This window comes from Eumetopias jubatus, unplaced genomic scaffold (assembly GCF_037043125.1).
Source record: "Eumetopias jubatus isolate StellerSeaLion01/CBP00866 unplaced genomic scaffold, mEumJub1_p1.0 scaffold_4, whole genome shotgun sequence".
NCBI lineage: Eukaryota > Metazoa > Chordata > Mammalia > Carnivora > Otariidae > Eumetopias > Eumetopias jubatus.
This window is the reverse complement of record NW_028274810.1, coordinates 79143309-79166062: the sequence shown is the minus strand read 5'-3', so window position 1 is coordinate 79166062 and position 22754 is coordinate 79143309. Positions and strand designations below refer to the sequence as shown.

General features: G+C 47.4%; 1 protein-coding gene across 2 annotated transcripts in view; it reads right to left on the bottom strand.

Annotated features, from left to right (window-relative positions):
- OSCP1 (organic solute carrier partner 1) overlaps nucleotides 1-22743 on the bottom strand; it is a 28901-nt gene extending 6158 nt beyond the window's left edge. The window contains exons 1-4 of one of the 2 annotated variants that reach the window (XM_028113651.2): nucleotides 22513-22743; nucleotides 10298-10452; nucleotides 6370-6537; nucleotides 5569-5649 (exon numbers count right to left, since the gene is read on the bottom strand). In XM_028113651.2, the coding sequence (XP_027969452.1) occupies nucleotides 5569-5649; nucleotides 6370-6537; nucleotides 10298-10429 (381 nt within the window). In that variant the 5' untranslated portion in view covers nucleotides 10430-10452; nucleotides 22513-22743. Of the gene's footprint in view, nucleotides 1-5568; nucleotides 5650-6369; nucleotides 6538-10297; nucleotides 10453-18578; nucleotides 19051-22512 lie in introns of those variants that run through there. The other variant, XM_028113652.2, reaches the window with a different exon arrangement.
- Between the last annotated feature and the right edge of the window lie 11 nt (nucleotides 22744-22754).

Sequence of the window (22754 nt, the reverse complement as noted above, 5' to 3'; positions counted from 1 at the left end):
TAAGTGACTCGCCCCTGTCCTTCTCTTCTTACTCCACCCTTTTCTCCCCCAGCTGGTCCCATGTATTCCCAGCGTTCACCTCCGTGCCGATGGCTCCCAGATCTCGAGCTGCCACTTAGCCTTCTTCCCTGGGCACTAGATGCATCTATCCCATTGCCTATTAGACGTGTCCACCTAGAGGTTCCGTGGGATGCACCTCAAATTCATCCTGCTCAGAACAGGGGTCATCGTGGATCCTCCTCTGGGGTTCCCAATTGTAGTGGATGACACCATGAAGGCACCAAGCCAGCAGTCTGAGCTCCCCTGACCCCCACCTTCCTATGTCTATTCAGTCGTCAGGCCCTGCCTCCCCAGTATCACTCCTTGTATCTGGCCCCTCCTTTCCGCCCTGGTCCCTAGTGCAGACCTTTGTCGTCTCTGACTTGGCCACGGCAGGTGCCTCCTAACTGACCTCAGTGCCTGCCCTCTCACCCGATTGTGATCCCTCCTCCAATGGGCTGCTGAAGAGACTCTTTTAAACTTCTCTCTGACCATGTCCCTCCCCTGCTTCAGTGGCTCTCTACTGCCTGCCTGATAATGTCCAGTTGGCCCTTGTTCTTCTCTGTAGCCATGTTCCTCCTTGAATCCTACGTTCCAGCCATACCCAAATGCTTGCAGCCTTCTGCACCCCCTGCACCACCAAATACACTAGGCAGTTACATGCCTCATGCCCTTATCGAGATGGTGTCCTTCACCTAGGGTGTCCGGGTAACCCCTCCCCTTATTTCCCATGGGCCTGCGAAAACCCATTTTTTAAAAAAGATGTCAGATCCTCTATGAAGACTTTTCGTTTTCTTTCCTTTTTAAAAAATTTATTTAAGTAATCTCTACACTGAACATGGGGCTTGAACTCACAACCCAGAGACCAAGAGTCGCACGGTCCACCAACTAAGCCAGCCAGGTGCCCTGACTTTTCTGATTCTCTTAGGTAGAACTGACCACTCCCTCCTTTGTGGCCTCTCTCTTTATACTCTTCTGTTTTAAAATCAAACATCTGCAAGGCACTTGGTGCCTTTTCCCCTTCTCTAATGAGTTCCTGAGGGCAGGAAGCATGTTTCCTATGGAAAGAGGAAATGAAGGTCACAGAGCTGTGGGGCCAGAGTGCTGGATGAGGCGTGTCCCCGAGGGTGGGGGCAGGGCTCTGGTGGCCAGGAGGACAGTGAGCCAGGGATGTGAATGCTCCGGGAACACGGGTGAGTGGCTTGGCAGGAAGTTTCAGCAGTGAGTGCTGAGTGCAGGGCTTTGCACGGTGTTGTGGTTGCTGATCTGGCCTCACTAGAGGAGGGCCACATTGGTGAGGGCAGGAGAATAAAGATCGGCAAGTGAGGGGGCAGGTGGCAGAATGCCAACCCTGCTTCTCACACCCTACCGGTGGATGAGGGAGAATGACCAGCCTCCACCAAGAGCCAGAAGACTTGAAATGCCATCTCTATGATGTACGCTGACCATCTCTCCTCTGGGCTTTCGATTTGCATATTCAGTTGCTTATTTGACATCGCCAAATAGGAGGTCTAATAGGCAAATCAAACTTAGTTAGAGTTAATTAATTTTTCTACCCAAATACACTTCCCTCAGTCCCTCCGCCTCTCAGTCAATGGCACTAGGCACCAGCAGCTGCTCAGACCAGAAACATGGTAGTCATTCTTCATTCTTCTCTTCCTTCCTCCCCACGTTCAGTTTCTCAGTAAGTCTTACTGCTCTTGCCCTGAAGGGATACCCCAGATGTGACGAGTTCTCGCTATCTCCAGTGGCAGCACCTACGCCAAGAACTTTCATTTTCTACCTAGATTTCTACAATGGTGTCGTCACTGTTGTCCTACCTCCACCCCTGTCCCATGCAGTTCATCTTCCAGAACACAAATCAGATCATGTTACCACTTACCTTAGGATGCCTGAAATGTTTTCTTTACTCTAAGAACAAACTAAATTCCTCACTAGGGTATAAAGCTAAAGTCAGCTGGTAGGTGCCAGTTTGGTTATGACTGGTGTCTGGCCTGATTAGTTAGTGCCCCCGCTGCACACTACACCTGTGAACTGCAGCACTCCTGCCTACACGCGCTTCACTCACACTGGCTTCCTCTCTGTCGTGCTTTGTCCACCTCAGGGCCTTTGAACTTGCTGTCCCTTCCGTCTAGATGTGCTTCCCTGAGATCTTTGTTAGTTACGTTCTCAACTAAAATGTCTGTCCTCAGAAAGGCTGCCCTTGACTCGACTCTAACTCTCTCATAAGGATGTGCTGTCCCGTACAGTAGCTACTAGTCAAGTGCGGCTATTAAAATCAAGCTAAATTAGGGACGCCTGGGGGGACTCAGTCGGTTAAGCGTCTGCCTTTGGTCCAGGTCATGATCCCAGGGTCCTGAGATCGAGTCCTGCATTGGGCTCTCTGCTCGATGAGAAGCCTGCTTCTCCCTCTGCACCCCCCCTCCTCGTGTGTTCTCTCTCTCTCTGACAAATAAATAAATAAAATCTTTAAAAAAACAAAATTAAGCTAAATTAAAAAATTCAGGTTCTCAGTCACACTAGCCATATTTCAAGTGCCCAATGGCCACATGTGGCTAGTGGTTATCATACTGGACAGCACAGATGCACTCTCCATCGCGACAGAAAGTGCTATTGGACAGCGCTGGTCGCAGGCGACAGCCCATCCCTGTTGCCCTTTATAACTTTACCTTATCTTGCCATCTTCCTAAAGTTATCAGAACAAGAACATGACTTACTTATCCTGTCTATTCTTACTAGGCGTAGAACCTCGTTAAGGCAGGGCCTCGGTCTTGTTCACTTCTGTATCTCTAACACTGAAAATGGTGCGCTCTATAAACCTGTGGTAGACTGACGCGTGTCACAGGGATGAACTGTTTCCGAGCAGAGCGGGTCGTGGAGGGGAGGGATAGGGAACGTTCTATGAAGAGGCAAAGATGGCATGATGTTTTTCAACAACTGAAACAACAGGAGGCACACAAGGAAAGTCCTCGAGGGAAGGAAGCATGGATGGGAATGAGAGTACAGGAGAGGGTGGCTGAGCTGAGGAGCCTACCCTTTTGGAGGCAACTCTGGAAGGACTCTGGAGGGCTGAGGGGCTTGGGGATGGGGATGGTGGTAAAGAACTGCTCAGGATTCCACGTGGAAGTGGTCTTTGGGCGGTCTCTGGCCAGGCCTGGGTACAGGTCAGGGCCTTGAGCACATTCAGACCACTTCAGGTTGTTTCTTTTTTTTTTTTTTTTTTAAGATTTTATTTATTTATTTGAGAGAGAGAGAGAGAGAGAAACTGAGAGGGGAAAGGGTCAGAGGGAGAAGCAGGCTCCTGGCTCAGCCGGGAGCCTGATGTGGGACTCGATCCCAGGACTCTGGGATCATGACCTGAGCCGAAGGCAGTCGCTTAACCAACTGAGCCACCCAGGCACCCTTCAGGTTGTTTCTTGGTACCACAGAAAGCTGTGGGTATCAGGATGCCGTGTTTTGCGTTTGCTTTGGTTAAACAGCAAAGGAGTGTTAGATCAGACCAGTGTTTTTTTTTTATTTAGTTAGTTGGTTTTACTAAGAAATCTAAAGACTACCAAGGCTGTTTTGGAAACAGAGAAAATCTGCATTGGCAAGCACAAATTGCAGCTGAGCAGAAATACCATTCAAGACCAGATTCAGAAGACCAGCCAAGTGTCACGGAACGGTGGCTGAATATCGTCAGGATATGTGATTCCTGTTTTTCTTCATGAACATTCTGATGTTTCATTGCTTGCCTATTTGGCAACTAAAGCTTAATATATTTTGTGGTTTAATGCATTTTAATGATTTTGTTATAAACTTATTATTAGGAGTGTCTTTTCATTATAATGAATTTTAACTTGTCAGAACTGAGAAATCAATATGGCTGCTCATATCACTACAATCCATAAAACAATGTCCAAATAGGCACTATTTTGATAAGAATCTGATGCAGAGTTTTCAATATTTTAAAGCAATGCAAAACTTAATCTTATTTGTACTTTCATATTTTTTATTTTATTTGATGACTATTAGAGATCTTAATTTATATTGGTGTTATTATTACTCGATCCACAGCAAATAAAATTATTCATGAGGGTTAAACATAAAATTGGCCTCTGAGTTGAAATCTATTTGTCTTCCCTGGTCCGTGGAAGGGAAATAATGATCAGGCACTAAGTGCATCCTACTGCTTCTTTTTTTTGAATTTTATTGGGTGAAAATGTTATGCCTACACAAGTACAAGATTCAAAAGGTTCAAAGGTATATGATGGAACATGGCTCTGTCCTATCCCATCCTCCACGCAGTTCTCCACAACCAGGAGGTATTCACTGTGACCAGTTTCTGGAAGGAAACGCTCTATACTGTACACATACAAGAAAATCCACACATATTACACACGCTGCATCAGCTATATGCTTGCAATAAGGCATCATCGTGTCCAGTTTTCAGATGAAGAAGGTAAGGCTCAAGAAAGGTAATTTGCCCAAGGTCATGGAGCTGTGTTGGAGCTGGGACTCAGACGCCAGGATGTTTGACTCCAGAGCCTCGGCTCATTTGGCCCTATCACCCATCCTTCCCTGAGCAGCTTGTTAAGTTATGCAGAGGAACGAAGTTCTGTCCAAGAGAGACAGGCCCCACATTCAGGAGCTCAGCAGTGTGTGGAGTTGTCCCAAGTAGGCCTGACAGGGTCAGGACGCAGGGTCAGTTTGGAGCCACAGCCAAGAGGCAGAGGGGGGCCTGAGCCAGCCTGGGGGCAGCAGGAAGGGAAAGGAGGACGTGGACCCTGAAAAGGCAGCCTCGGGAGAACTTTAGACGAAGAGCAGAGAAGGGGACTCAAAGGTCACGCTCTGCTTCTGAGCTGAGTGAGTGAAGAGGCGGTGGGGCCCTCAAAAGAAATCGGGAAGTTGGAAGTGGTGCAGGACTGGAATTTTGGAGATGAATTTTGCGCAGACCTTACACTGTAGGCACTGGGTGCCTCCTCACGGAGAGCTCAGCAAGCAGGTGGAGATGTGGGTCTAGGTGGCAGGGCTAGGGCAAGGGGAGGGTGTCGGTGAGACTCCGAAGTCCTACGTGAAGGTGAAGGAAAGGGGGAGGAAGGAGTGCGGGGCACAGAGCTGGGAGGGGTAAAGTGAGGCCAGGATGGTCTGGCCCCGTGAGAGTCCGGGAAAGGTGGGTTTCCTGGAGTGGGAGGGCAGCCTCCTGCCAGGGTCAGATACTGGAGAGGTCAAGGATGCTAACGGTTTGAGAAAGGGCTTTCTCATTGAGAGCAGGCTGGTAGCCTTGAGAGCACATTTCCTCCAGAGACGAGAATAAATCATATTTTAAAGAAACACATAAAGGAACTGGGAAGGAATGGCGGTATCATTGTCTTCCTTGGTCTATTTAAAAACTGCTGAGATTTGTTATCAGAAAGTTTATCATCATGGAGCCAACCACGGAGGAATCACTAACTGGGCAATCTCAGCCCTCTTCTGCCTGACCACTTGGCACCCTGCTTCCCTAGGACGGCGGTGGCAGCGTGCTCCCTGGGCCGCCCATTCACTCACCCGGATGTGCAGGTCCTGGAAGAAGATGAGGAGCGTCTGCCGGATCAGCTGGAACTCCCCCGCAGACAGTGCCCCGTATATCTGCCAGATGCAAAGCAGAGAGAAGCGCTTTACTTCCAGAAGTGAGGTGAGAAGTGCAGACGGGCAGGGCTAGGCAGACCCTGGGGGGTGGGTGGAGGGGGGGCAGGAGCCAGAGAAGCAGGCAGGGGACTCGCTGCTGGGGCTGAGAGGGGCAGTGGCAGAGCCAGTGCGGCCGACCCCAGTGGGCCACAGCCAAGTAGGGGGACACTTCACCTCTCCTGTTCCCCACAGACCTGGAGGGGCCCTTCCCCCTGCCAGCTCCCTTTCTGAAAAGTCAGGAGGAAATGGCCATGCCCTGTGTCGTTGCTTTCCCCATGTGGAAGGCCACAGTGAGAGGGCCTAAGACGGTAATGCCTGTTATATGATCAAATGGATACTTGTAGATTTTTAGGATTTTTCAGGAGAGTGGCAGGCTTTGTCATCCATCATCCTGTTCTGTCTGTCATAGAATCTGGCTTTTTCTTTTTTTTTTTTTTGAGATTTTATTTAATTTGACAGAGAGAGGGAACACAAGCAGGGGGAGTGGGAGAGGGAGAAGCAGGCTTCCCGCGGAGCAGGGAGCCCGATGAGGGGCTTGATCCCAGGACCCTGGGACCATGACCTGAGCCGAAGGCAGATGCTTAACAACTGAGCCACCCAGGTGCTCCGAATCTGGCTGTTTTTAACAGGGGAATGAGAACAAGAATGGGGCTGAGAGGTGATGAACCACGCCCCGCTTACTTCAGTCAACTGCCGGAAAGTCTCCTCCACCTGATGCAGGATGGCTGGGGAGTCTTGGATGAAACCCTTGATGGCGTCTAAATGATTGAAAGTGATCAGCAACACATCTTTGGGGCGGGGACACAGCAGTATTTGGTATTTGAAAGCCATGGTCATCAGGTCATACAGCTGCACAAAATAAATAGAAGCAGACATCAGCACCTCCACACAATCGTCCAGTCAAGCATTTACTGAAAAACAGTTCTGGGCATCTCATACAGCTCAGGTGACCGTGTCAGTTATCACTCAAACCAAGAGTGTAAAAGGGGATGATGTGAATAATGAAGCTAGGACAACAGGTATAAACCAGGGCATTCCCGGGAAAGCCAGGATTTCTGGTCAGCTTACATATGCTGCTGATGGAACATGTTTGGAACAGTATTGGCAGCCGTGGGGCCCTGGACTGGGTGCTGGCCTCAGAGAGAGCGAGTTCAAAAACGAGCCCTCTACTGCTGTGGCCGATGTGTTGTGGATGGCCCTGGCCATGTCCCTTTGCCTCTCTGAGCCTGAATTTTCTCATCTGTAAAAAATATTCCCTGGGGCACCTGGGTGGTTCAGTTGGTTGAGCTGCCAACTCTTCTTTTTTAAAGATTTTATTTATTTATTTGACAGAGAGAGACACAGCGAGAGAGGGAACACAAACAGGGGGAGTGGGAGAGGGAGAAGCAGGCTTCCTGTGGAGCAGGGAGCCTGATGTGGGGCTCAATCCCAGGACCCTGGGACCATGACCTGAGCCGAAGGCAGACGCTTAAGGACTGAGCCTCCCGGGCACCCGAGTGGCCAACTCTTGATTTCGCCTCAGGTCATGATCTCACAGTCTGGGCTCCCTGCTCAGTGTGGAGTCTGCTGGATATTTTTCTCTCTCCTTCTCCCTCCCCCCGGTTTGAGCTCTCTTTCTCAAATAAATAAGTATATATATAAATATAATCTTAAAAGAATTATTCCCTAATTTCCTGTCGTTACTAAACTGCTGAGAGGAGTCAAGGAGAGAGTATGTGTGCATGTGGCAAGTGTGAAATCCTACAACCATGTTAGAGCAATTTTAAATGGTGAACAATCCTTAATGAGATATCAGCAAGCCCCACGTGTGGTCTGACCGTCCATGAACCATCAGAGGCGAGACACTGGTGAGGACCAAAGTGGTCAAGATAGGTTTTGTGGAAGCAGAAGGCTGCAGTCATAGGTTCACACAAACTGTCACATATGGTGATGGCCTGAGTAGGTTTGGGGCCGAAGATGAGGGCTGTCTGAAATGACCACAGTGTTTTCCACCTAGTGCCTGGGAGAAGGCCGACGCTGACAGTGGCAGGGCAGTCTGGGGGATGGGGGTGGAAGGAACCAGTCTGGGAGAGAAGCTAGGGCGTGACTGACGCAGGATGGAGGATAATCTACACCCATGGAGTGTAGTGCTGAGCACACTCACTTACATCACCTTATTTGGTCCCATTTAATCTTCACAAGGACTCTATGACGAAGATGCTAGCCCCAGTTTAAAAATGAAGGGACTTGCTTAATTTCACAAAGCTGGTAATAAATGGCAGGATGAGCTTTGAACTCAGGACGTTCAGATCCTGAGGCATTTGCTAGAACTTTCTACATGATCCCATTTCTCCAACATGCAGCTAAATATTTCATTTAGAAAGCGGAATACCCAGGAACACCCTGGGGTGTGTGTGGGGCAATGTATAAAACTACAGATACAGACTTGGGCTCTCTGCCATCATTATCACACATCAAGCACCTGTTGTGGATAGGACCCCATGAGAGGAATAAAGGATAAAACCAGGTAGAAGATAAAGAAATGAGAGTTCAGAGTTATTCAGTAAATTGAGTCTACAGCTAGTATGGTAGAGCTAAGACTTGAATCCAGGTTTTTTTATTCCAAATTCTGTGTCCTTTCTCCATGGAAACCTAAACCTTCTCAAAGGCAGAAGAAGAGCAAGCAGCAGAGGAGATGATTAACATTGACTGAACATCTATTATGTGCCAGGCCTATGTGTTCTATGTTTTCCCACTTAATCCTCCTGAAACTGATGAAAAAGCTATTATTATCCCCACTTTATAGATGAGAAAATGGAGGCTCAAGGAGATAAAGGAGCTTTCCAGAAATAAGTGAGAGGAGATAAGGGCACAGTTAAAGGGAGACAGCTCCCTGAGGTTGCCAGGTACCAGCCGGCAGTGAGCATGGATGTTGTATACTTGGCACTCACTGTCAGTCCTCAGGACTTACAAACATTCACATAATAGAGGAACTAAAAAATGAATTCTTTTAAAATTATTATTATTGCTATATTAAAAGTAACTGAAGTCCATATTTTATTCAGATTTCATTAGTTTTCCCCTAATGTCCTATTTCTGTTCCAGGACCCCAGTTACATTTTAGTCATCAGGTCTCCTTAGGCCTCTCTTGGCTGTAATGATTTCTCTAACTGTCCTTGTTTTTGGTGGCCTTGAGAGTTTTGAGTATTGGTCAGGTACTTGTAACATGACCTCCAAATGTTATCTGTTTGATTTTATTTATTTGACATAGAGAGAGCAGAAGCAGGGAGAGCAGCAGAGGGAGAGGGAGAAGCAGGCTCCCCACTGAGCAGGGAGCCCGATGTGGGACTCGATCCCAGGACCCTGGGATCATGACCTGAGCCGAAGGCAGACGCTTAACCGACTGAGCCCCCCAGGCACCCCATCTCTCTGATGTTTTTCTCACAATCTGAATGGGGTGTGGGTTTTTGGGAGGAAGACCACAGAGGTACAGTGCTATCCTCATCACACTCTATCAGGGTACACACAACCAATGTGACTTACCACCATTGTCACTGACCTTATAGTGTTTGTTATTTTTCCACTGTAAGTCAGCTGTTCTCTTCCCTTTCCATACTGTCCCTTTGGAAGGAAGTCACTGAGTATAGCCCCCATACAGGGAGAGGGGAGTACCTATATTCTGAACAGGAGAGTTTTTTGAATAGGAGATTTGTCTATTCTCTGCCATTATTTTTTTGGAATTATTATTTTAAAAATCAGAATGCCCCAATAATTTGTTTCCCAAAGAAACAGATATGTTCAGGGGCACCTGGGTGGCTCTGTCAGTTGAGCGTCTGCCTTCTGCTGGGGTCATGATCCCAGGGTTCTGGGATCGAGCCCCATGTTGGGCTCCTTGCTCAGTGGGGAGCCTGCTTCTCCCTCTCCCTCTGCCTGCCACTCCCCCTGCTTGTGCTCCCTGTCAAATGAATGAATGAAATCTTAAAAAGAAAGAAAGAAAGAAAGAAAGAAAGAAACAGATATGTTCATGTTCCTTTTTTTTTTTTTTTTTTAAAGATTTTATCCATTCGTTTGAGAGAGAGAGAGTGGTGAGAGAGCACGAGCCAGGGGAGAGGCAGCGGGAGAGGGACTTCTCCTGCTGAGCAGGGAGCCTGACACGGGCTTGATCCCAGGACCCCAGGATCATGACCCGAGCCAAAGGCTGACACCCAACCAACTGAGCCACCCAGGTGCCCCAATATGTTCATGTTCTAAGTAAAGACTGAACAGTTTTGAATTTGCTTGAAAAATGCCTGGTTTCCTCATCACAGAGCTGAGATTTGTTAAGAATGGAGCAGATTTAAAGTTTTTAGGGATAGGCACTTGTACTGGGTCGAGGTGTGTGTTCCTGAATATGGGCATGAACACCAGCTCTCTCTCTGGGCAGGTGGAACGACATGAACATCAGAGGGGTTGGGATGGATGACTTGAGGTCCTTTCTAACTCTGGAACTCAATACCAACAACTGATACTTACAAGTGCCTTTTTTTGGCAAGGCACCACTGCATACATCATCTCATTTGACCCAGTCTGTGCTCATGCACCAAAGGTACAAGAAATGCAACCAGTGGGACAGAGGCAGCTCTCTGCTCACCTTATCCATGCTGGCCTGGTTTAGTCTCATAATGGAAGCATGAGCAAGGCGGTCGTAGACGGTCCTCAGGGCCTTCTTGGAGTAGAGCTCTTGCGGTTTGAACAATTCCTCCATAAACTTTCGATTGAACATGGTTGAGATGATGTCATTCAGAACTGTAGAGACAAGACAGAATACAGCTAAGCAAGTACTGGAGGAAGCTTTATTCAGGAGATGCTCTCTGTATGTGAATGGAATGCAGGAGCTGGGTCTACGCAGAGTGGGGATGCTGATGTGCTGGTGAGATCTGCTCCCTCGGGAGAAACCACACAGGCATCCCAATAGAAAGCAGGGTCCAGAGTGCTTTATGAGACTGTCTCTGAGCAAACATAAATGTGACAATGTGCTTCAGTGGTTACAAACCACTTTTACACATACATTATCTCACCTGATGATAGGGGAGATGTTTCTTTAAAAAAATTCCTATGAACATTTTAGATTAGATCTCTTCCTTAAAATGAGAAACCACATTGCTCTTTTTTTGGTTTGTTTAGCGAATCTATAATGTTTTTACTTAAATTTCATAAAAATGGGACCAATAACGGTAATTGACTCTTTTTAAATAAAAAACATTTTATGAAAATAGACAAGTCTACCCACTGGTTAGAGATGAAAACATTTCTAATGTTTCTACAGACATGTACTTCAGATTAGCACCATGTTAGAATGTCTTAATTTCTACATTTGATCTATAATATTGATATTACACTGTGGTGATGTGTCTCATATTGTTGTTCAAATGGAAATTTTCCATCTGGTGAGAATAAAAATCCTAAGGCATGTGGAAACCAAAGTGTCTATAATTCTAGTTCTTCACTCGTTCATTTCGATATTTTGTGCTACTCAAATAATATTAGTTGAAGGCTAGGAAAACCTTCTGGTACAAGAAATAGGAACAGGTATGTATGAACACAGATTATTCTTAATTAAGCCAGATATATCCTGACCTAAGGGTGACAGGATAAGGGTGCTGAGAATATACATTCACAGTAATTAAAATTTGAAAGAAAACTGATAACTTACAATAATTATACAAAATCAATTATTAAACATGAGTGATTATCACTGAAGGATACAAATGCCCCTTTCTCTTGCCAAAGGTTGCACCAGGTGATTGGTTGTGACCGTGTATTTTAGAGACGGAAGGCAAGGTAGTTCATTCAGGTCATGGTTTCAGGCACCCTCTCCAGCTTTAAGTAATTGATACAAGTACCCTGGGGGCCAGGCCAGCATTGGGGTGCCCATCTGGCTCAGTTCGTAGAGCATGCGACTCTTGACCGTGGGGTTGTGAGTTTGAGCCCCACTTTGGGTGTAGAGATTACTTAAAAAAAATAAAATCTTGGGGCGCCTGGGTGGCTCAGTCTGACTCCTGATCTCAGCTCAGGTCTTGATCTCAGGGTGGTGAGTTCAAGCCCTGTGTTGGGCTCCACGCTGGGTGTGGAGCCTACTTATCAACAAACAAAATCTTAAAAAAAAGAGCATCTCAAAGAGCATTTTTGGGGAGAAGGCGGAGCTTCTTGGTTGTATTTAAATTTAGAGGGAGAGGAGGGGATTCCCCACCTTTTGATACAAAAGAACTAAATGACTGACTCCCTACAGATGTGTTGAACTCACACTTGACCTTGGACTTTACTTGAGGCTCCATCCTCTTTGTGAGGAAGAACCAAATCCATTACCAACACAGGGTGTCTCTCACATCTGACAATCTGAACCCATTGCAGCTTGCCCTTAATGTGCACTAACATTTCCCCAGTGTGGACAGCTTGGAGACATAGGAACTTTTCTGGGTTTGCTTCATGAATGGTCTTTTGTCTTTGACCTAAGCAAGCAAGGACCGGCAAGAAACTGGGTTTTCTACCTTTTTCTTACCATAGCCTATACCAAATGCAGAATTTGCAAGGAAATAGGTACAAATGAAAAGCCACACATGAGGCCTTGAGAGAAAGAATTTGAAGAACTTTCTATGGATTTATGTAGGGCAAAGAGGAGTCCCCAAGAGGAAGAATTCCAGTTGAAGGATCGCATCAGCTCCGATTATGTCAATGCTTTCAGAAGCTGCCATTCGCCTGGGTGCTGAGCCATTTCTCTAGAGTCTTTTGAGTCCCTAGCATTATCTAGGAAAATAGCTTATACCCAAATACATCAGTTCTAAAAGAAAGAAAATTGCAGGGGGATTGTTAGTCACTCTGGCAAAGTAAAAAGCAAAATGAAGCCTTTCCCCCTGGGAAGTGAATAGGCTATATATCATCACGGCTCCTTGCACCCTAACAACCAGAAAGTTCTCCTGTTATTAATTAAGAGTACAGCACGCCCTGTCCCTGTGGGCCGAGCAGTGAACACAAATGACCCCACAGAGGAAATGGCAGTTTGATGATTGGGCCCTGGTACCCAGAGCTCCCGCCTCTCGAATTTAAGTCTTTGGAAAGACTATGGGGGCACAAATTGACAAGTTTACGTCTTGCACAGTGCTTTACCTAGCACTTGGCTGAGGTGGGCCTAAATCTGTACCAGACGTGAGATAAACACCAGGGCACAAAGCGGAACTGGCAGCTATCCCTGCCCTAGAGAAGTAGCCCAGGTCGTATTTAAGTTAAACCTGAGAAATGGGTTTAAGCAGACCTGTCAGTCAGTCTTGGTGTTAGTTTTTGGCACTCGCATGAGCTTTGCATAATTTCATGAGGCAGGAATGCACTAGGAGCCAGGTTTCGAGGGACAGGGACTAAGGGCAGGGAAGGAAATAAATTTTCACAGGTACATCAGAAGCGTTCGTAACTGAGTTCTTAACAGATCAGGTTGCTCGTCCTGGGTTCTGAAGTCAGTTTCTGCTCATTACTTTGTAATGCCTAAGTTAAAATAAATTCCAATGATTAAATTATGTATGCTGGGGAGCCTGGGTGGCTCAGTCAGTTAAGCGGCTGCCTTCGGCTCAGGTCATGATCCCAGGGTCCTGGGATCGAGTCCCGCATCAGGCCCCCTGCTCAGCAGGGAGCCTGCTTCTCCCTCTGCCTGCCTCTCTGCCTACTAGTGCTTCTATCTCTCTGTCAAATAAGTAAATAAATAAACTTAAAAAAAATAAATTATGTATGCTAACAGCCTTCATAATCCACACCTCTTGCCTGAAATTCCACCCTGCGTCAAGAGGTGGGCCAAAAATTGCTCACAGGAAATGGTAAAAGACAACAAAAGTGTATCAAGCCCTTCAGTTGGGTTTTTCTTTGAGCCTGGCCTGATGAAATAATTCTCCTGATGAAAGCAACTGAGTTTTTACCAGCTACCTCTGCTATACATTTGTTTTTGGGAACGTGCAATTTGGAACCCAAGGTAAAAGGGAGAAGCTACTACTTCTGGATGGTTACGGCTTTTGAATCCTTACTGTGTCCCAGGCACTGGCCTTAGAACTTTCCCTGCATTCTCTCATTTAAACCCCAAGACAACTCTGAATTACTCTCCTTATTCTATCGAGGAGGAACGTTGAGTTTTAGATAGGTTAAAGTCCAAGGCCACACAGCTGGTGGTGGAAGTGAAATTAGGATGGGGTGTTTGATTTTAATGCCTGTGTTCTTACATATTACACGCGTCATCTCCTCAGCACACTTGGTAGGCTGAGAGCATTGAAAACACTGAGGATGATGGCTGATGACATGCATCAACAGCACCCAAATGTCAAGTGATGGAAGGTCCTTGCGACATTTAAGGGTGAGAAAGGCTAAGGTTTTATTCTGAGGAATCGGCAAATTTTTCAGGTTTGCTGCTAGTCGTGGGTGAAGGGAAAAATGGAAGATTCGGCACGACAAGGCCATAGTGCATGCGCGCTTCGGCCCACAGGGCTGGCAGCCGTGCAGCCACCTGCTTCCATGTTCCTCCATTGCTCGGTAGAGACCTCTGGGTGCTGAGCAGAATGGCTCAGGGAGGAGCCCTGGCGTCGAACCACAGTTCTTTGGCTGCATGATACTGTCACAGAATTGTTTTAAGGACTATCAAATAGGGCAGTCGACCCAGAAGTGTAGCTAATGCCCTGCAAAACTTGGAACGGACGAAGGGACAAATACCTCAGGTGCCATATGGTCCTTCGGCCAAAGTGTGCTTGGTTTTCATCTGACATGCTGTATTTATTTAAGTAAGAGATCCCAATGTACAACCAGTCTCTTGGCTAAAGAGAAACTCACGCCTGTGTTTTTCTTAGACATATTTAGAGTGGTCCCCCAGTAAGCCCAATGACGAAGGACCGAGTGAGCCTGTGGATGCAGACTGAACGCATGCAGCCCAGAGATAGCATACCTCGTTTTCTGTCCACCTCTGTCCATTCATCTACATGAAGCATATAAAAAGAAAACACCAGTTCATGAAGCAAGAACATTCTTTTCAAGGAGGCTTTAAAATAGAAATTCCAAAGATCTGGTCTATGAAACTTTGTTTTGCATGTTTGCATTAATGTCTAATGCAAATACTCTCTGCCTTCCATTTGAAACTTTGAAAAGGATGACGGGTAAATAACAAGTTCCCAAAAAGCCCTGGAGAGGCTATACCTTCCCAAGAGGGGGTCTCGTGGGAGAGGAAACCCAGAACTAGCTCCCCTGGGTTTATCTTGAAAGGCCCGAGAAGTCATTTTCTCTAATGCTATAAGAATACACCTCATTCAAAGGAAGGCTTTACAAGGGCGCCTGGGTGGCACAGTCAGTTAAGCATCTGACTCAGGAGGACTGGGGCGGTGGTGCCACAAGGGGCTCAAGTACTCTAAGGGACAGTGGCTCCCTGCTGTCGACAAAGTGGAGCTGGCAAAAGCATGTCCCACGTTGGCGCCCTCCTGAGGGCAATGACGCTCAGCTCCAGCAGAGGTCGCTGGAGTGCTGCGCGCTCCCGCCCCGGTCCTCCTGAGGATCCAGGGGAAGGTAAACCATGTTCGGTCTTTCTGTTATTTTTCCAGATGACTTGCTTATGCCAATTTCACTTTAGTTATATTTTGAGTGGGAGGAAGGCCCAAGGCTATCCAGAGCTGCCTGCTAAATTGGAACTAGAAAAATAAAAACGGAACCTCACCACCATTTTTTTGCTCAGTACTTCACTGTGATCTGCTCCTCCTGGAGAAATCACTTACTGTGTGTCTGTTTCCCCTTCTGTAAAATGAGGAATGTAAACAAAATGTAACAGGGTCTTATTTATGAGTATTTTTAAGAGGCCTGGAGTGAGGAAAAGGCACTTTTATTATTCTTGCTATTGCTTGAAATGGGGGACAACATTCATATGCAACACTCAAAAGTTGCCCCATGGTGAGAGCACTTCCTTTCTGTTGAATGCTAAACTAGAGGCTCCACTGTGGTGAAAAACTGCAGTATCTGCAATGGCCTCGTGGGAGCGGCATGGCCTCCAGGAGACCAATTAGTTGTGTAAGAGAATGAAAACACCTAGAAGAAATATGATTTCCATTCACAGCATCAGTGGGGAACTCGTTTACAGTGGCTCCTGTTTTATAGGCCTCTGTGCACCAGCAACTGTCACAGCGGCTCCTTTAGCTACACCAGCTCTCAATGGTGGGATAGATGGGTGTTTCTCAGCTTTCTGAATCCTGTACTCTCCACCCTGTTTTCTCTCTATCTTCTACGAGTCCCCATGAGCCCGTTACTTTCTGTCATTTCTTTCATAAAATCAGTGGGTCCATTGGACAATTTTTTCAGAGCTCCCCCTCTCTTCCCGACCTCCCATTCCCCCCACCCCCAAAGATTCTGATACAGTCCCCCCAAATATGGAAGTATAGTGTAGCACCTAAGGACACACTGGCTAAGAGTGTGAGCTCTGGAGCCTGATGACCTGGGTTCAAATTCTTTACTCTTCCTTTTACTGACTATGTAACCCCAGGCAAATTAACTTTAGTTGCCCCATCTGTAAAATGGGGATAGTATTACCTACATGATAGTATAGTTGTGGGAATTAAGGTCTTCAGAGAAGTCCTTGGTAGACAGTAAGTGCTTAATAAATGTTGGTGTTGTTAGGAAGGTATGTCCCCCGGTTTTAGAAGCAGTTACTGGATGAGACTGATGCAAAGCCCTACCTCCAGTGAATGTACAGAAGGGCTGGCTCGGGCTCCATCCAGCATCTCACATGATGTCTGACACTCATCTAAACTGTGGAAGGGGGGAAGGAGTGTGTGAATGTGAATTACTAAAAATGGTTGAAACTCCCTAAAGCTGTATTTAGCAAACCCAGAAGAACTGTAGCTCCTGAAGACAAAGGAAACCAGTCCCTTCATATTCACAGGGTCTTGCCCAGACCCACTCTTGAAAGCCAACACCTGCCACTCATTGTGCTAAACATGTTGAATACATGATCTCATTCAATTCTGACAGCTTTGCTGTGAGTATGTACGATGCCCATTTTATGGAAAAAGAAACAGGCTTATAGAGGTTACACTCCAAGGACATACAGCTAGTTAAAGGGCAAAGCTGGAATTGGAACCCAACTGCATGGCAGCAGAGAGTATGCTTTTAACTGCTAATTTATACCGTTTTTTAAGATGCAGACCACCAGTGCAAGGTCAGCTCAGTGGTGCCATTAGCCCGAATGCAATGACAGCACATGTGTGCTAAGGAAAACAAAACCCTCTTGAGGAAGAAATGGCAACATCATATAAAACAGCCAATTTAGATCATCAGTTCAACAAACACTGACTGAACACCAATTTATTCTGGTCTAGACACTATGCTAGGTGCTGGAGTACAAAGATGAAGATGATAATCACGTGCGGGGGAGACACCCACAGACCATTTCAGTATAACCTGGCCAGTGATAAGATAGGGAGAGGCATGCATGGGGTACTATGGGAGTATTCTCAGACCCTTTCCCGGTGTGGGGAGGCTTCCTGAAGGAGCTGATTCTCAAGCTGAATAATGCAGAATGGAAGAGGAACCATTAGCATAGAAATGGGAGCTTTGGGATAGAATGGGATTATTAGCACGGAAATGTGAATGAACATACTTTAAATGTAGGCCTATAAGCAGTTTGTTATTAAGATACAAAGTAGGAGGCAGGCAGTGGTGGAAGGTGGGACTGCAGAGGTGGAGAGAGGTCAGGTCGACAAGGGCCCTGAAATGTCCTGCCAAAGACTTGGTCTCCATCCAAACAACAGTGCAAGCTGACAAAGGGTTTTAAGTAGCAGGGAGTATGGACAGATTTGCAATTTAGAAAGCTCATGGGCAGCAGTGTGCAGAATGAATGGAGGGGTATGAGATAGGGGGTTCTTCTGATCTCTTTGTGTGTGGACTTGGACTCAATTGCACAGACACAATAGTGAATATTTGAGTATGTATGCTTAACATCTGAATATGTACGTTTAACATCAGTTGAGCATACGTATTGCTGGAGAGAATAAATTTTTAATCTGGGGTCGTCAGTTACCTTTATACCACATCTTTCTCTACCTTGAAATATATATTTCTTCTGTACTCAATCCAAGGAAACTTGGTGAAAGCAGTTGTTGGTTGAGAAGGGAGGAAAAGAAGAAGAAAATGGTGGCAGAGAGTTCTGGGTGGTCATTTCTCTGGAGATTAGATGTGATGTATATGGGTGACAGATTTTGCATTTTATAAACTCTCATATAATTATTTCCAGACCTGCCTTCTTTTCCAATAATTGTGAAGGGAATAACGTGCCTTTCTTATGTCTTCTTATTAATCTGTTGTTTCAGAACCCCACCTTTCTAGAAATAGCTTCTGAAATTAGCAAGACTGGCCTCCAGCTCATGGAGGATACCATACAGAGGACAGGAGAATCAGCACCTGTTGGGGTGGGGTGTGGGGGGAAAGGATGCTTGGACTAGCAAACAGTGTTTACCCAGGTGGTGGGCAGCTCGGTCTCCTACATTTGGGAGGGACTGGTTGTCAAGAGAGATGGGGAAATTATCTCTCCAATTTGAGGGGACGAGGAAGTGTGTGTGTGTGTGTGTGTGTGTGTGTGTGTGTGTGTGTGTGTGTGTGTGTGTGAGGTCCCCTAATAATATACCCTAGCGCGGATATTAAATCCTTCTGCCGTGAAAACATCTTTTGGGGAATTTGACTCCTGAGGGGCCCTGAGCGGATGGCGCTGTGGCGTTGTGAGAAAGGTCCCTGGCTACAGGAGCGCGGGGTGCAGGGGTGTTGGTCAGTCTGCAGGGGAGCCTGGCTGTGGAGCTCCGGCTGTGCGCGCGGCGTTGGCGGTGAGGGGGACGGGCTGCCGGGCGTGGGGCTGGCTGTGCGGGCCGGGCGCCTCTCACCTTTGCGGGCCTTGTCTGCCGGGATGTTCTGGGCCCGCAGCCGCTGGTCCAGGATGTAAAGCATCTCCCCGCCCAAGTTCAAGAAGAGCAGCGGTAGTGTCCGCAGCGACATGGTGCCAGATGCGGGAGGAGGAGGCGAAGGGCCACGGGACTGGGTAGCCGGAGGCCGGCCTCCGCGTCCGGTCGCCTGGTTGTCAGGGCAACGCGGCGGATGGCAGAACAAACCAATCAGCGGGCCGTTTGTTGGGAGGCGCCCGGGGCGGACGCTGATTGGGCCGGTGGCAGCGGCCTCCGCGATAGGCTGGGTCTCTGGCTCTAGCGGCGGTTTTCCCGCCGGTGAGGGAGGCAGGGACAGGGCCTGGCACAGCAGGTTCGCCCGACATCCTCCACTCCCCCCGGCCCGAGAACGAGGAAGGCCCGAGCAGAACTTCCGAGCGGGCTCGGGGCGGCCGGACCTGAGGTGGAATCCCGGCTCCGCCCTTTCCTAGCTGTGCGACTCTGGGCACGGAACGTGGAGGGGTGACCCACGTCTCACGGATGCAGAGGGGAATCCATGAGAGATATGCAAAATGCCACGAAGGCGCTCAATAAAATGATAATGGACTTTTCTTTTGAATGGGGGAAGGGCCGGAAGTCCTTGAGTTTGCGTTTCCTTCCTAAAAGTTACTTGGAGTGAATCAAACCAGGCCTGTTCTTGTCTGTCCTGCTCACGCAGGACGCGTGCTGGGGCTTCTCCGAAGCTCTTTCACGTTGTTGAGCAGGCCTCCCACCTGCTTCTCTACTTTGAGGGCATCCTGTAGTTTACCCCCATCTTGAGCTCCAGCATCGCCTTCCTATATTCTGCTGTACATTTTTACTTTGATGAGCAACCATTTCTGTAAATTTCAATACTTCTAAAACCTACAAAACATCTTTCCCTCCGGCCATTCAGGCTTGAAATCTGGGCCTTGGCTTCCAACTGTGTTTCCCTGGGTCCTATTAGCAGTTATCAGTCACTACTTCTGCTTTTTCCTCCAAAATCGTTCTCACATTTATCTCTTCATTTATTTTTCTGCCTGCATTAGTATGTTCCTCCATGTTACTGCTCTTTTCTCTCCACCACAGGCACTGGCTGCTAGGCTAAATTTCAGCAGTTGCCATTGTCAACATGAAGCATCCTTTCAGTGGCTGCCAACTGTTTGCCAGATCACAGTTTAAATGCTTCAACATGGCATTCAAGACTCTCCACTCAGACTTCAACTACCTTTCTATTTATTATTATTTTTTTATATGTAGGCTCCATGTCCAGTGTGGAGCCCAACATGGAGCCTGAACTCACACCCCTGAGACTAAGACCTGAGCTGAGATGGAGAGTTGAACGCTTAATGGACTGAGCCACCCAGGTGCTCCTCCAACTACCTTTTTAGAGACGTCTTCTGCACTCCCTCATTGCTCCCTAATCCAGCTGAACTCATCTACTTCATCAGCTTTGCCCCCTCAATGGAACATCACCTCTTCCTCCTAACCACACCTACCACTGCAGTTTTGTCCTGACATTTGCCAAGCTCAAGTTGTTCCCACAACTTCTCCGGTCCCCTTTCATTCCCAGCCAAGTTTTTGAGTAGTCTACATTCACAACCTGAATTTCCTTAACATCTTCACTCCCTACCTCACTGCAGCTAGGATTCAGCTCTCTCCATCCTACTGAAACTGCTTTACCATGAAGACTTTTTCCCCCTTAGCCAACATCTCAGCATTGGATACTATACAGTAGTTGAAAGCTGGCAGTACAAGGCTTTGATTTTTGTCTGGTCTCTGCAGTTTTAAAGGGGACAATAATAGGATAGGGCTATATCAAGCAGCTTAGCATCACTATCATACCTGGCCTTCATACATGACCTGCCTGATTGCTAAAGGCATTTTACTTTATTTTTTTAAAGATTTTATTTATTTGAGAGAGAGAGAATGAGAGAGAGAGAGCACGAGAGGGAAAGAGGGTCAGAGGGAGAAGCCGACTCCCCGCCGAGCAGGGAGCCCGATGCGGGACTCGATCCCGGGACTCCAGGATCATGACCTGAGCCAAAGGCAGCCGCTCAACCGCTAAAGGCATTTTAGTATGTTATAGCATAGAATCTGCCCATAGCGTCTCAGGTCATGTTTTGCCCCTAGGCAGTGTGGAATAATGAGCAGAACACAGGCATGGAGTAAAGACAGATGTGGCCTTGATTCCTAGGCCTGTCTTTAACCAGCTGTGTGAACTTGGACAAGTTACCTAACCTCTGAGCCTTAGTTCTTACATGGTAAAATGAGGATAATCATGCCAATATGGGGTGGATGGGTGAGGAAGGTGGCTTTAAGGAGGAGATGAGATATTGTGCCTAAGGCAGCACTTACAATGATGCCTTACCTGTAGTGCCTGCTCCATGGTGTACCTTTTCTCACTTCTCCACTGGTCCCCCTAAATGATGGTACCTGGCCCCTCAGTGCGGGATCTCCATGTAGCTGTGTCCACTCAAAGTCCTGCCCCATAAAGAGCCTTCCTGTTCCTGGAGGTGACATCTGAACACCAAGTCTGCAGTACTGAGCCTCTCATCTCACTTCTGATTCTGCAGGACCCCACACTCTATTCTACTCCTACTTCACCCCCCGCCCCCCGCCCCCCGCCCCTCAGTTGCTCCTAAGATCATCCTTCCCATCCTGACATGCCCTTTCTTTGTTTACACTCCTTCCCTGGGCAATTTTACTCACACCCATGGCTTCAATCACCATCCAAACCTATCCCCTAAGCCTGTCTCTAGCTTAGGCCTCGCTGTAGTCCCAGATCTAAGTTTCCAACTGTTTTTTGGATGTCACTTTACGAGACCAGTGCTCTAACCCCTGAGCTACGGAGCCCGGCTGGATGTCACTTTAATACACCTTCCCCCGTTTTGGCTTTCCTTCTCAGAAAGAAGCCCAAAGTCTTTTCCCCACTGTTGTGGACTGAACGTTTGTATACCTCCCCAAATTCGTGTATCAAAACTCTAAGCCCCAGGGTAACGAATTAGATGAGGTCATGAAGGTAGGGTCCTCACGATGGGATTAGTGCCCTTATAAGAACAGGAAGAGATCTTCCCCCCCCCTTGCATGTGAGGACATAGAAAGCAGTTGTCTGTAAGCCAGAAAGATTCCTCACCAGAAACCAAATTGACCAGCACCTAGATCTTGGACTTCCTAGCGTCCAGAACTTTGAGATAGTAAGTTTCTGTTGTTTAAACCAGTTTATGGTTTTTAATGGCAGCCTGAACAGACTAATACACCCAGAAAAGTCTATTATTACCTGGTGTTTGCTTTCCACTCTGACCTCATTTCTCCCTACTCTTTTCTTTGTTCAGTTTTAGACACACTGTCTTCCTTGGGTTCTTCAAACATGCCAAGCATACTCAGACATCAAGGCCTTGACATTTCACATGGCGTGGATGGGTGAGTTTTGCAGGAAAAGGGGTATCCATAACTCCCCAGAATTTATAAGGAATGTTTTGCATATGCGCAGTTTCTTGGGGATAGGACTTGTAGCTTTTATCAGACTCTCAATCTGAACATCAGTACCCCTGACCCCCAAACAATAAATTGCTCTGATGTCTCCCCCTCCCATTTACCCTCCACACTGCTGCTGCTTAACCATCTAAAATACAGACTTGGTGCTGTCATCACTCCTTTGTTTTAAACCCTGTCTCCCAGCTCCCTAGAGGGCAGCCAGCACATCAAGCCTCTCACCGCCCAGCTTCAGCTTACCTGTCCAGCTTTACTTTCTGGTCCCACTGCTCCTCGAATATGGCATGCACCTGTGGACTTCTTTGCTTTGCACTTGCAATGCCTTCTGCCCAGGATGCTTTCCCACCCCATTTCTGCCCCGTGAACTTTCACTCATCCTTCAGGGTCCAGTCCCGAAGGCAGCTCGTATAGCTGGCCTACTCACCCGGCAATCAGCCGGCCACACTTCCTCTGTGCGGCTGGGCACTCGGCCTCACCTCCGCAGGGACGTCGCCTGGACCACAGGGTGCTGTTTATATGAGTGTGTGTGAGGTGTGCTGTGAGAATGTGTCCTCTGGTGTGTGAGGTCAGAGGCTCTGCCTCTGACAAGACTGGGATCTCAGAGCTGAAGGAAAGAACAAATTCCTCCTCCTCCTCCTCAGGCCACACAGAGCCCCCTCTTCTCTC